At 47.4% G+C, this 12,352-nt stretch overlaps 1 protein-coding gene across 1 annotated transcript in view; it reads left to right on the top strand.

Annotated features, from left to right (window-relative positions):
• The first annotated feature begins 667 nt into the window (after positions 1-667).
• Positions 668-12,352, top strand: part of EPAS1 (endothelial PAS domain protein 1) — an 85,169-nt gene continuing 73,484 nt past the window's right edge. Inside the window, exon 1 of the mRNA XM_066267047.1 lies at positions 668-1,283. Within this exon, the coding sequence (XP_066123144.1) occupies positions 1,258-1,283 (26 nt within the window). The 5' untranslated portion in view covers positions 668-1,257. The remainder of the gene's footprint in view (positions 1,284-12,352) is intronic.

The following is a 12,352-nucleotide window of genomic DNA, read 5'->3' on the forward strand; positions in this document are numbered from 1 at the left end:
GGTTGAAGAAGAAAAAACAGGTGCAGCGCTACTGCAATTTGATTGCACTGTTTTCCCCAGACCCGACAGGAGCAGATGATCGGTTTCCCTGTCTTTTTTCAAAAGGTAAAGTCAGCGCGTTCGGCCGAAACAATGCATCGCCCCAGCCGGCACCGCAGCCGCTGGGGCCCTCAGAATTATTCCCACTCAGTTTAGGGTCTACGCAGTGGGGCAAGGGAAGGCGGAGCCGCTCTGCCAAACGCGGCCGGGCGCGGGACCCTTGCGCTCGCTGTTCTGCCCTAGTCTCAAGGGCGCGGCGTGGGTGGGGGGACACCAGCTCAGAGGGGCACTCCCGGAGACCGACTTATTGCTGTCGCTTAGTCCACATAAACTGCGCCTACCTGGCGCGGAGTCCCACCTTGCTACCTGCCAACCTCATAAACAACTCCGGCCACAGCGGAGGGAGAAGGCGGCTAGGCGGACTGCAGCGGAGCGGCGTGCCAGAGGGCGGACCGCGGTCAGGGCCGAGGCTGCAGCGGCGCCTCCCATTGGCCAGGACGCGTGGGCTGCCCGGGCTCGCTGCGCGGCGCGGGCGGGGCCTCTCGGCGCGCGCCGGCCCCGCCCCCTGAGCCCGCGCTCCTCGTGCCCTCCCCCGCGTGGGCCGCCGGAGTTTTTAAAGTGGGCAGGCAGCCCCAGGAACCAGACATTCGGGAGCGACCCGCCGCCCTGCTCCGGCGTCCGCTGCGCTCCCGCCCAGCTCTCCTGAGCCGGCCGTACAATCCTCGGCAGTGTCCTGAGACTGTATGGTCATCTCAGCCGCCGCGCCCGCCCGTCCCCAGATTCTTCTAACTGTTGTCGTTGGAGCCACTTCTTCTTCTTCCTTTTCCTTTTCTCTTCTTTACTTTTGTTTTTGAAGACCCAGGAAAGTGACTCTTTTCTTTGAGGAAATAAGGAACTTCAGTCCCCTTCTCGCTGCCCTCTTTTTGGCTTTTGACAGCCTCCTCCCACTCTTTTCCCCGACCCCGCCTCCGGCTGCAGGTTCCTCCCTGTCACCTTTCTCCACCCTCTTTCCCCGCACCTTGCCAGCCTCCCGCAAACTTCCACCTGATCGTGTAGGGCTCTCGGGCCTGCGAGCGTTTAGGACCTTTAACACCGGCCGGGACCTCAGGGAGTGAGCGAGAGCCAGAGCGTGGACAGCGGCTGCAGCCCCCCACCTCTCCACCTCCTCGGCTGGGGAGCAAGCCCAAGTGTTCGGCGTCTCAAAGGGCCACAACTACAATGACAGCTGACAAGGAGAAGAAAAGGTAAAGGGGTGTCCGAGCCGGCTAGGGAGTTCGTCCAAGAGGGTAGCCGAACTTCCCCGGGCCGGCGCTGCCCAGAGGAGCTGGGAGAGGAGTGCGGAGGTCTTTGAGGCCCGAGGAGGAGTTTGGAAAGTTTTGGGGGGAGGATGGTGGAGCAGATGCTCCGTCTGGGGACTCAGGGCTGCGGCTTCGCAGTGAAGAGTTGTGTGGCCCGAAGGAACTGGGGGATTTGAGTGTGCAACGAGGCCAGAAGGCTGAGGGAGAGAGCCCTGCAGGTCGGAGGTGCTCACGCGGTATCTTCCAAAATCTCCCGCACCAGCGGGTTGAAATGTTTCTGGGTTGATTTAACTCAGGTCAGCTTTCAACTTTAAGTCTCGCTTGCGGGGAAGCATGCATTCTGGATTCTTTGAGTCCTTCCAAATGAGTTGCTGTGCTCTCTCTGAGCTCCAAAGTGACAAAGGGGTCGGAGGGGGTGCGCGGCCCCAATACGCGGAGGGGCCGGGACGCAACAACGGGCCCCACTTCGGGTCCCCAGATCCCACTGACACTTGGAGAAATTCCCTTCCTGATCCTGCACCTTGACTCCGCGGGGCAGAGTGGGGCGTGCAGCGGGCTCCCTCGCAGGGCAGGTGTCTGGGTGTGAGGCGAGGTGTTGGCGACACCCGGCGCTCCTGGCTGGTTCTGGTGTTTCTTTTTCAAGAGGACAGAGAAGGGCAGCCGCGATCTTCCTGCTGCCTGCCCTCCCGAGCCTCTAGGCACTGGGTAAGAGGCAACTTCGGCCAACTCTCACTGCCCTCCCGCCCCCTCCCGGCCGTTCCCCGCCCGGCTCTCTCCTGGCGAGCGTGAGAGCGCGCCGCGCGGCCTCACAGACGTGGGTACAGCTTCATTCCCACAATCGTGCACCGCTCGCCGCCAAACCCTCACTTCTGTCTCCCCTGGTGCTGCCCCAGCGCGCTGAAACTTTCAGCCCCGCGCTTGGCCGCGGCTTGGCGGGGCTGGGTTCTGGGGACGGGGATCGGACGCACGGCCGCCTGCACGAGCCGAGTGTCGGGAGAACAGCTGCTGGGCGGCGGTGAGAAGGTGCGGGCATGCGGGACCCAGCCACGAAGGGAGGAGGTGACCGGCCCCGAGCTCCTCAGTGGCCTCTGTGGCATTGCTCTTGTTCTGACTTCGACTGAGAGATGGGAGCCAGAAACCGTGTATCCTCTGGTCGAAAGCGGCGGTTCCCACTTCGGGGCACCGATAAGGATTTGATAAAAGGGAGCGAAATGCGCCGGTTTTGGCCTGGCGCCCAGACCCTTCGCTCTCTGATCACTGGTGGGAGGGGACTAAGCCCAGCTCCCTCTTCCCGACCGCAGCTCTCCCTCCCACGTCACTGTGGCGCCCCCAAGCCTGAGGCGGGTGAGGGGGCATTGGCCCGGCCACCCGTGGGCCCTGGGACTGCGCTTCTGGTGCCTCGGAGCAGCTCTGGAGTCCTGTGTCTCTGAAGGGCAGCGAAGCAGGGAGGAGAGTTTAAGATTGAAACGCATTTAGTAAAATCAATGTAGTCTGATTTACAATACCAATAATAATGACCGAAAAATCAAAACAAACAAAACTCAAAACAGTCAGCTCCTCAGCACGGGATTTGGCAGAGCATATTGGTGAATGTTGAAATCTCAGAGGTGGGGCCTGACGGTAATCTTGACAGATGTGTGCAGTCTCCGCTTCCCCTGTGCGACACAGCATTATGTGTGTTAATCGCTGCAAGAAACTTGGGAACAGGGGACAAGTTATTTCGACATATCCGTCCATAGTGCCTCCTTCATTAGAGACAGAGGTAGCCAGAAGGGGAACAGGAAAAAAAGTGGGGTAATCAAACTCAGGATTATTTGTGAGAGCTGCGTGTATAAGAACCAATGCTAGATTGTCTGAGAGTTGCCTAGGAGGCTGCTTCAGGTGCTACATCGCCCAGTGCGGTTGCCCTTTGCGACCTGCCTTGATTTTTGTGTCGCAGACTGGCAGGGCAACAATGATATGACCCTCACTGTCCAGAGCCCCTTGAGGGGTTGTCCAATTCCTGTTGGGCTAATTGTTTAGAGACATGTTTACTTTTTGTGTATGTCTCTGTTTGCTGGCTGCAGACTCCTTGCAGGACAAAGGTATAATTAAAATATGTGACCAATACATTGAGAGTTAGCGTAACATGTAAGTAAGTGGCTGTCCTTAACTTTCTTGCAGTTCCACACAAGTGCAGTGTGTTGCCTGCCAAGGGGGCTCTGAGATGATGATTCCGAACCTCAGTTCCTACGAGTTTTGATTCTTCTGGTTCCGTAGAGCCATTTCTTCCCCCAAATTCAAGATGCATGGATACATGCAATGTTTCTTCTAACGGCCCTTCAAGAACTGGGCAGGATCATTTGTTCCAAAATGTTCATGTGTCAATGGAGATGTTAATGTTTAATAACAAAAAGAGTTTGCTTTCTAAGAGTTGGCTGGCTGGCTGGCCTTGATAGAAGGTATCAAAGTGCACTCATTTGGTGGTAGTGGGCGTTCCCGTTGATATCAGAGATGGTCAGAAACTGAAGGTTGGTAGAGGTGCTGCACGTCCCTTTCTGCACCGAGCTGTCAGTAGTGAAGTGGAGGCCTCATTAATCATGGTTCCTGACTCGATGAAGAGCTGGAAAGTGTCTGGGTGATTAACTTCCTGATAAAACAATTTCTAAGACCCTTCCCTGGGAGAGAGAAGAGTCTGGAAGTTTTAAGGTACTGTAGAGATTGGAAAGGGTTCCAACAAATGTAAATGAGATCCTTCGATAGTGTGGATCAAAGCCCATTCCCAAAGCCAGACCCAGCTCAAAACACCTTTTCCAGTGAAGGCTCATATCACTTAGTGTTGGGCCAGTGGTACAAGGAGTAAGAGACACCTGGATCTGAAGTTTTCAAACCATCCTCTCCTCCCCCTGCCAGCTGGACATAATTGTTGCTCTGCTAAAATAAAACCCATGTCCATCTTTTTCCAGTGCTGAAGGCAGAACTATTGCTGAATAGTCTTTCTCGATTTACATATATTTTCTGTAAATATTCCTTCAACATTTGATAACTGTCTCTGTGGCATTGCCAGAATTTAGGGATGAGGAATGGATGTGACACATTATGGGTTCAGGTATTTAACAAGTCATTCAAACAGCTTTCATGGAGTGTGCAAGAATGCCGTGGCTACTGGTTGGGTTTTTTTTGTTTTTTTTTTTCTGTGTCACTGATAGGAGCTTAGAATTATTTAATAAGGGATTGTGGAAGTCATCCTATCAAATGTTTCCCTTTTGGATACAGAAACTGAGGTCAAGAGAAGTTAAGTCACCTTCAGTCACAAAGGAAAGTTAGTGCTGGTAAGAATCAGAACCCTGGTTCATTACTTTTAATTAAGTCTGTATTTTTCTATTGTTAACAAAGTAGTGCCCCCGTAGGTCCTGAAGTGCTTCTAGATAGTGAAAACAGGGCAAAATTGAACAGGGCAAAATCTCTCAAGTCTATACTCTTAACCAGTGATGCATATGCCTTACCTTCCCTAAGATAGCTATAAAGTATTTATTACCATTCCTGACTGGTGGTAAGTTCCAAAGGATTACCATGTCCCCCCACCCAACCTCCTCTCCACGCCAAAACTCAGTCTTATTAAAAAGAGACTTGCTTTGCTAGATTATAAAAGACTCCAGGCTACACCAGGAGTGATTTTGTTTCCTTTTTTTGCAAAAGAGGAAGTAGAGTTGTGCTGGTCCCAGCGTCTATAAACTTTGGGAATTTGCAAATTCATTGCTTTGGTGCACCCCCTTTATCTCACTTATATGTGGATCTCATTAAGCAAAACCAGTGCAAGGGCTGTTCCCCAGTAGAGCAAATTGCTTTGGGAAGTAGAGAACTCCCTGTTAGAGGAGACATTTAAGCAGCTACTGGACTCTTTCCTATACTGAGTTAGGTGGTATTTTCACTAGTAATGAAAACTATGAGACCCTAAAACTGTTTAATTCACTTTGAATGTAAACCCCCCTCCTCTACTCCTTCTCTCCCTGTCTCTCTCCCTGTCTCTCTCCCTCTCCCTCTCTCCCTCCCCTTCCCTCTCTCTCTCTATTCTCTCCCTCCCTCTCTCTTTGCTCTCCCCCCCCCTCTGTATGTATAGGGTGATTCTCAACTTTCTAGGAATCTATTGTAAAATGTTTACAAATAGAAGGAGCCAATTAGATAGTCTTAGAGCCCCAGGATTTTAGCCCAATACATTTGAAAATATTGTATTTGCTGTCACTAATCTCAAGATCTAGGCTTTTCTAATTCTTGGGAAATCTGTCCAGTAGTATTCGCTTTTTGTATTTTCCCCAGTTTTGTTCCGTACCAATTCTTCATTTTATCCTATTGAATCTTCCCTCTTGCTTTTTGTACTGCCCATCGCTGATAGTTCGTAATAGGGAGGGTGTTTTCCAATAATGTCAAGTTAGCAGAGTTTGCTCACTGGGCCTCCAGTACCCAACTCTCCCCAGTACTATGCTGTCTTTTCTCATGATGAAACCGGCTCTGCTCTTCATTCACACCATGATGTAAATCCGTAAGACAACAAATCTGTATTGAACATCTATTCCTACTATGAATAAAATACTGAGGAGGAGACTAAAAAATAGGGGATGTGGTCCTTGTCTTCAGATTGTTTTGTTTGGTGGGGGTTGGGAGGGTAGACATACAAGGAAGTTTAAATACATAGGTAGCTGGCAGCTACAAGTGACTTTTCTGTTAGGATCAAATCTTTTGAAGCTAAATATAAGAAGCTCTCAGTAGCATTTCAGGCAGTAGTAACCAACACACGATTATTTAAAAGGTATTGTGTATGTTTGGGGGTGGGAGAGTTGGTTCATAGTCCTTTCTGGAATTATGCAGGTTGGGTGCTGACCACCAGCATAAAGACCAGCTCTGAGGGAAGTCAGATTTAGGTAGTCAGTGTAAAGGGTTAGGAGGATAGAGAAAAAATGGATTTCAAGAGTATTCCCTATCGTATACTTTGACACCATCATCAGAAAGGCCCCAAACAATGAATGCTGTTCTCTACACACTTACTTTGGGCACAGAGCAAGGCACCTACTAGGGGGATAGGGCTTGAAGTTTTGATCAACTGAGGATAATGGTAGAGGCTGCATGACTCCAGGAAGGCCAAGGTGGGGGGAGCTTCTTAAGTTAGACTTTGTGAATGGGCTTCAGAGGATGGTGAGGGGCCCTTTGAAATTCTATACAAGGTATTATGTATTATATATAAGCATTTTTTTTTCCTGAGGGAAGTCTGTTTGGTTCTTAATAACCTTTCAAAGGCTCTATGATTTGGAAAAGGTAAGCCCTGGCTCTTAGATGTCTGGCTCGTTGACTGCCTTACATTTCAGTGTCTTTCTGTTTGGGTCCCAAACTCTTCCGATGTTTCACTGCCATTGTCCCTCACTGTCTTGGAGATGGGGGTGGGAATTGGTGCATAAATCCAGTAAAGATTCTGTGGTGCAACTTAACCTTACCTGTACCCCATGTCTGCCCCATCATAGAAGGAAGGGGAGCAGAGGGCCCTGCACAGTTATTTGGAGGTCATTTTATGCACTAGGAATACATTTGTATGTCCTAGTAGAAATTATATATGCAATAGGACAAAACAAAACAAAACTGAAAAATTTAGTCTTATTTGTGTAGGTAGTGTCCTTAGAACTTTGCATGGATTAACTATTTAAATCCTAATAACAACCTTGTGAGATAAGCTCTGTTATTATCCCCATTTCACTGATGGAAAATCTGAAGTATAGAAAGGTAAATTGCCAAAGGTCAAATAGGTAGTCCGGGCTGAGTTAGGATTTGAACAGGGCAAAATCTCTCAAGTCTATACTCTTAACCAGTGATGCATATGCCTTACCTTCCCTAAGATAGCTATAAAGTATTTATTACCATTCCTGACTGGTGGTAAGTAGTCCATAAATGATAAGTGCTTTTGTTGTTGGATTTGTAATTACTATAATTACTTTTCCCTTTTGTGACTCATCACTTGTATTGAACCTCACACTCAGACAGAAATGGAAGATCTGAAGGGTGGACTTGGCAGTCCTGGAAATTCTTATTTTTCATGGGTTTTCCTCAATTCTGGAAGGAGGCAGTTCTTTCTTGCCTTTAAGAAGTTCAAAGCCTTCCACCTTCCTCCCTTAACTGGTGGCAAGACTTCAATAATTACTTTAGCCTTCGGATGCATTGTGCAGAAGAACCTGTTAGAAGTGTTCCTCCGTGGCTTCTGAAGAACCATCTCCAAATCAAGATGCACAAGACTTCCTCTGACTCTTTTTGATCTTTTGAAATTGCAAGCACAGGAAGGAAAGATGGATGGGGGAATAAAGAATAGCTATGATCGTTGCAAGAATAATGTTGCGTTTTTATAGAGCCCTTTCCCTCCTGAGCCCCAAGCTTTCGCAGCCATCTCACCATTGGCCTCTGCACTGTTAACTGAGATGTCGTCTTGAGTTTTCGCAGAGCTGCAAAGCGATTGCACCAACACATATGACACAGAGAGAAGCCAGCCATGTTGGCAGCTGCACATCACCGTGTGTGTGTGTGTGTGTGTGTGTGTGTGTGTGTGTGTGACAGTCGTGCATGGGTGCATGCCATTCACAGCTCTGTGATTTTCAAGTCAAGGTTGGGTGTCATTTGGTGCCAGTTGTCTGATCCTGCTCTTGGAAGCCACAGAACTAATCTGCAAGCATGAGTGGCAAGGCCCGTGAAGATTTCTGGAGCTGAGGACACAGGTGTGGAATGGACCAGAATGTTATCTACTGCTAAGTGGCTTTTTTTTTCTAGTTCCTCAAGAAATACTGGTTTGCTTGACTGCCTTAGGCTGTTTCTAGGGGCCACTTGTACCTCAGCAAAATTCTTATTATATGGCATGACCACCAGAAGCATCATGTGTTCCCAGGGGGCCCATCCCCCCTCCTCCCCTTCAATGTCAAAATTCTTCAGTTTTAGAGTTACAAGCAACTTCTGTGCAAGGTAATGACTCTGGGAAACAGTTCCTTTCCTCACAGGGAAAGATATTTTAGAAAGGATGGTTTGTCAGTAAGGAAAATGACCTGATTAAAAAACATGTTTCTTTGCTGTTCATCCACCTGGCATTTTCCCAGCTCCAAAAGCCATGACAGTGGATTATTGTAACTCTCTTCTTTTAGATTCCTTCAACGAATTCCCTCCAGTGTACACCCTCTCCAAGGTACCCTCCAGTAAAAAACATCAAACCTGACCAGTTAGTGCCAGGAACACTGACTGATGAGGGCTTTTATTGGGTCAGGCTGTGTGATAGAACACGAGTGGGAAAACGACTCCATTATGCTGCTCAGTTGTGATTGTGATGCTGGAGGTTAACCCCCACTGCCGTGCCGGCTGCTCACAAGTGCTGGGGGTACAGCCAATAGGATAGTGCTTTTAGAAATGAGCCAACTCTATGATAGCTTTAGTTGACTCTTTGGGTCTCATTTTCAGCCTCAAGTGCCCCTGCTCATAACTTGATGACAGTGGGGTGTCAGTGGTTTGCTATGAATAAGAGGACATAGGCTCAATCTGAGACAGTTCAGAAGCATTTCATAAAAATTTAAAAATACATCAGTGACAGCGTGTGGTTATTTTTTGGTAGTAATCATTTAAATCACCGACTAGCCAGATGGTGCTCTCTCTGGGTCTCTTGATGTTATATTTATATTAACAAATACACATATTTTACTCTTGATGAAAGAATTTTTATACTATTACCACTTCGTATAAGGTTTGTCTGACTGCCTCTGGGGAGGGGGTAAGGGACAGAGGGAAGGAAGGGCAGCATGTTATCCTAATATTTGGGGAATGAGCTGCTGAAAGAAGCACGCCGTGCCATCTGCAGGGAAATGTAGATGTCCCTGGTGTCCCCGGTGAAGCGAGGCCCCTATATCTCACCTCGGGCTCCTGCGACAAAGTGATGAAGAGGCTGGAGCACAAAGGGGATGACTCAAACTTTAATACTAACTATTCTCATTACTAATGAGTAATTACAGCAAATATTTACAGGCCTCCTTCCTACCTTTACGACTTCCTGTTGCTGAAGCACTTTGGAGTATTGGGAAAGACTGTCCTGGAAAAATACGTCATACACAGTTGCAGAAAGAGTGGCTCTAAGCACACACACCAAATCAGTTGCCCGGCTCTGTTTATGAGATCTGTGTGCAAACAACAAAAACTTGTGCTTGGGGAACTGTTTGAGAGTTCTTTCTTTGAACTTCAAGACAATTTTAAAAAATCAATTCTAGATTATCAAATATATGGGGAAATGGGACATATGACATCTTATGGTATTTTTAGAACTTATTCTAGAAACAACAGGACTGTACAAGTTAGTAAAATTTTGAGTTAAAGCACAGGTCATTTGGTGAACATTCTTCTATGAATATATGACCTCTGTGGTATTTTTCTGAATGAAAACCATCTTGCTTAATGGTATAAAAATGAATGTATACAACATGCTATGTGGCAGACTTGGGGAGTTAAGAAGGATATCATTTACTCTACAAAGATTCTAGAACAAATCTTAGTAGTGCTCATTTCCTTTTACTTGGTTTGCAAAGCACTCTGTTGAAATTGCTTTCTCCAGGGAGTGTCTGTAAAGCACTGTACCCTTGTATTCCTCTCCCATGTTTCCAAGAGTTCTCAGATGCTATTTTAGAATGGCAGCCTTCACTACAGCACTGGCTGAGGTTGATGGAGCTAATTTTGGTGCCCAGGTTAAAGGGAGAAAGAAGCCATCTGCAGTGCCAAAAGGACTTTCTGGTGCCTGGGTCTGGAGTAGTGTGGTGTTACTGGACACACGGCATTTCACCTTTAGAACCTTTATTTGTGTGCTTGCACAACAGGTGTTTACCCAGATATTAAGATAAGAAAAGTATGAAGGTCACATTTCACTGGTGACAAGAGAGCTTCTATAAATGTAACCATATCACCATGTAGCAGGAGTCTGTCTTTTATTCTATACCAGGGGCTTAGGGGAATTAATAGTGGGAGGGGCTTGGGAGCTAGCCAAGATCCTTCCCAGTTTTTTGACTTTCTTGCCTTCACTCTAGGCGTCCTGGTGCACCTAGGGTGCCACTCCCATTCGCTGAGGCCCTTTGGGTTGGTCAAGAGTGAGGGGGACATCTTAGTGCACTCTGTGGCTGCCCCAGTCTCAAGCCTCTGGCATTCCATGGACATTAGTGTCCTGTGCATTTCTCTGCTGTCTGACCAACTGGAGGCATTCTGGCTGCTAACAGCTTTCCTAGCCTCTCAGAAGAGGTTTGCAAGGTGCTGAGACTGTCCTAATAGTTTTAGGCATATTTTAGGCAGAGTGTGGTCGTGTCCTCAGAGCACAAAGAGTCCTCAGGGTGGGAAAGGGGTGTCTTTTGTGGATTTGAGTGTTTTTTAAAGATCATCAAGGATTAGGTAGACACACTCAGAGCCTGAAGGAAGACATGAGTTCTTGGGCTAGTTTTCTTCCCAAGGGCAGTCTACAGGGCAGTGGGAATTCATGTCACTGACAATAAAGGACCTCACCCCATCACTCTCACCCCATTCACCATCACCCAACATGCCTCCTGAGCTCCAGGTATGCAAACCTCCTCCCTCTGCTCCAAAGGGTTGTTTACTTTGTGTCACAGACTCATTCCTACCCCTGTTCTCTCACCCAAGTCCCTACATGTTGGATGCTCCTTTTCTAGATTTCTACTCAAATATCTCCCACTTCCCAGTGTGAGCTCAAGTCCCCCAGTTCCTACAAACCCTTCTGTAGTAATTCCCACGCTGACACCTCCCCCTCCACTTGTTTCTAAGTCTTCGTTATGTTTGCCAAAGAGGCTGCCTGATTATATTTCCTTGTCATCTAATGACATTCCAACAAACTTGTCTTTCCAACAAGATTGCCTATTGCTCAAGGGCAAGGATGTCTAATTTTCTGATGTGCCTCTGTGATATTTTGCATATTTTGAGTCACTAAAAGTCATAATTTTACAAAATCATAGCATTGCTTTATTGTTGTCCCTTGGGTCCTTGGAAAGCCTGCCTCTTGCTCTGTTGCTTTCATTCATGTAGATTTGAAATTACTCATTTTGCTTTAAAAAGAATGAAAAAGGGAAAGAAAAACATCGGGGGATCACAGGCAGGTCTTGTTGGTAAATGATTTTACATCAGAGGCAATAGCAGGCCAGTGCTTCACTTCAAGAGTGCCCAGCTGAACAAAACTCTCCCGCTTGATCTCAAAGATGAAAAAGCCAGGCAAGAGAATGTGTGCACGGGAGTCCTAGCTCCCAGCTCAGAAATCATCTTCCCTGCGGAGCCCTTCCTGACTAGCAGTACATAGGTTACCCCTGTATTCACATGCTCTTTAGCCTGTATTTTATTACTTGTATGACGATGCTTTTACAACTTTTGTGGAGTGTGTGTGTGTGTATGTGTGTGTAACTGTCCCTGCCCACCTCTTAGGTGGTAAGCTCTCCAAGAGCAGGGATATCGTCATCTTTTTCTTTTTCTTTTTTCTTCCCACAGCACCCAGAACAGAAGCCTGCATTTAGGTGCCCAGTAATGATTGTGTGTAGACTCAGGAGTTCTAGATCAGAAACTTTGGGAGCTTAGCGCAGAGGATTAGAAGAAGCACAGGCAGAAACCTTTTTTCAGATCAACTGACCCACCCTCCTTGGTCACCCACCGGGCATGTAGTGAGTTTGTGGGAATGACAGTATCATCACTGTGTGTAAACATTTGTAAGTTACTTACCCACTTCAGGTGCCATCCATGCCTTGAAATAAAGTTACAAAGAGGCATCAGATGGACCCCCTGCCTTTAGGACCCTTATTAGTCTAGTTGGAACACCAAAAGTTTCTAAAATTATTTTCTTGCAACATTGCCAGATGGTTTTGTTAACTGATGTCTAGAAACATCTTTTAAGATGTTGCTATCTTGTTAGGCAGTCAAAAGTATCTCAGATAAAACATGAAGCAAACAGTATAGAGGATTGGCAGTAATTAAGTGAGAGTGAATAAGGGTGAATC

This window comes from Saccopteryx bilineata, chromosome 3 (genome assembly GCF_036850765.1).
Source record: "Saccopteryx bilineata isolate mSacBil1 chromosome 3, mSacBil1_pri_phased_curated, whole genome shotgun sequence".
Lineage (NCBI taxonomy): Eukaryota > Metazoa > Chordata > Mammalia > Chiroptera > Emballonuridae > Saccopteryx > Saccopteryx bilineata.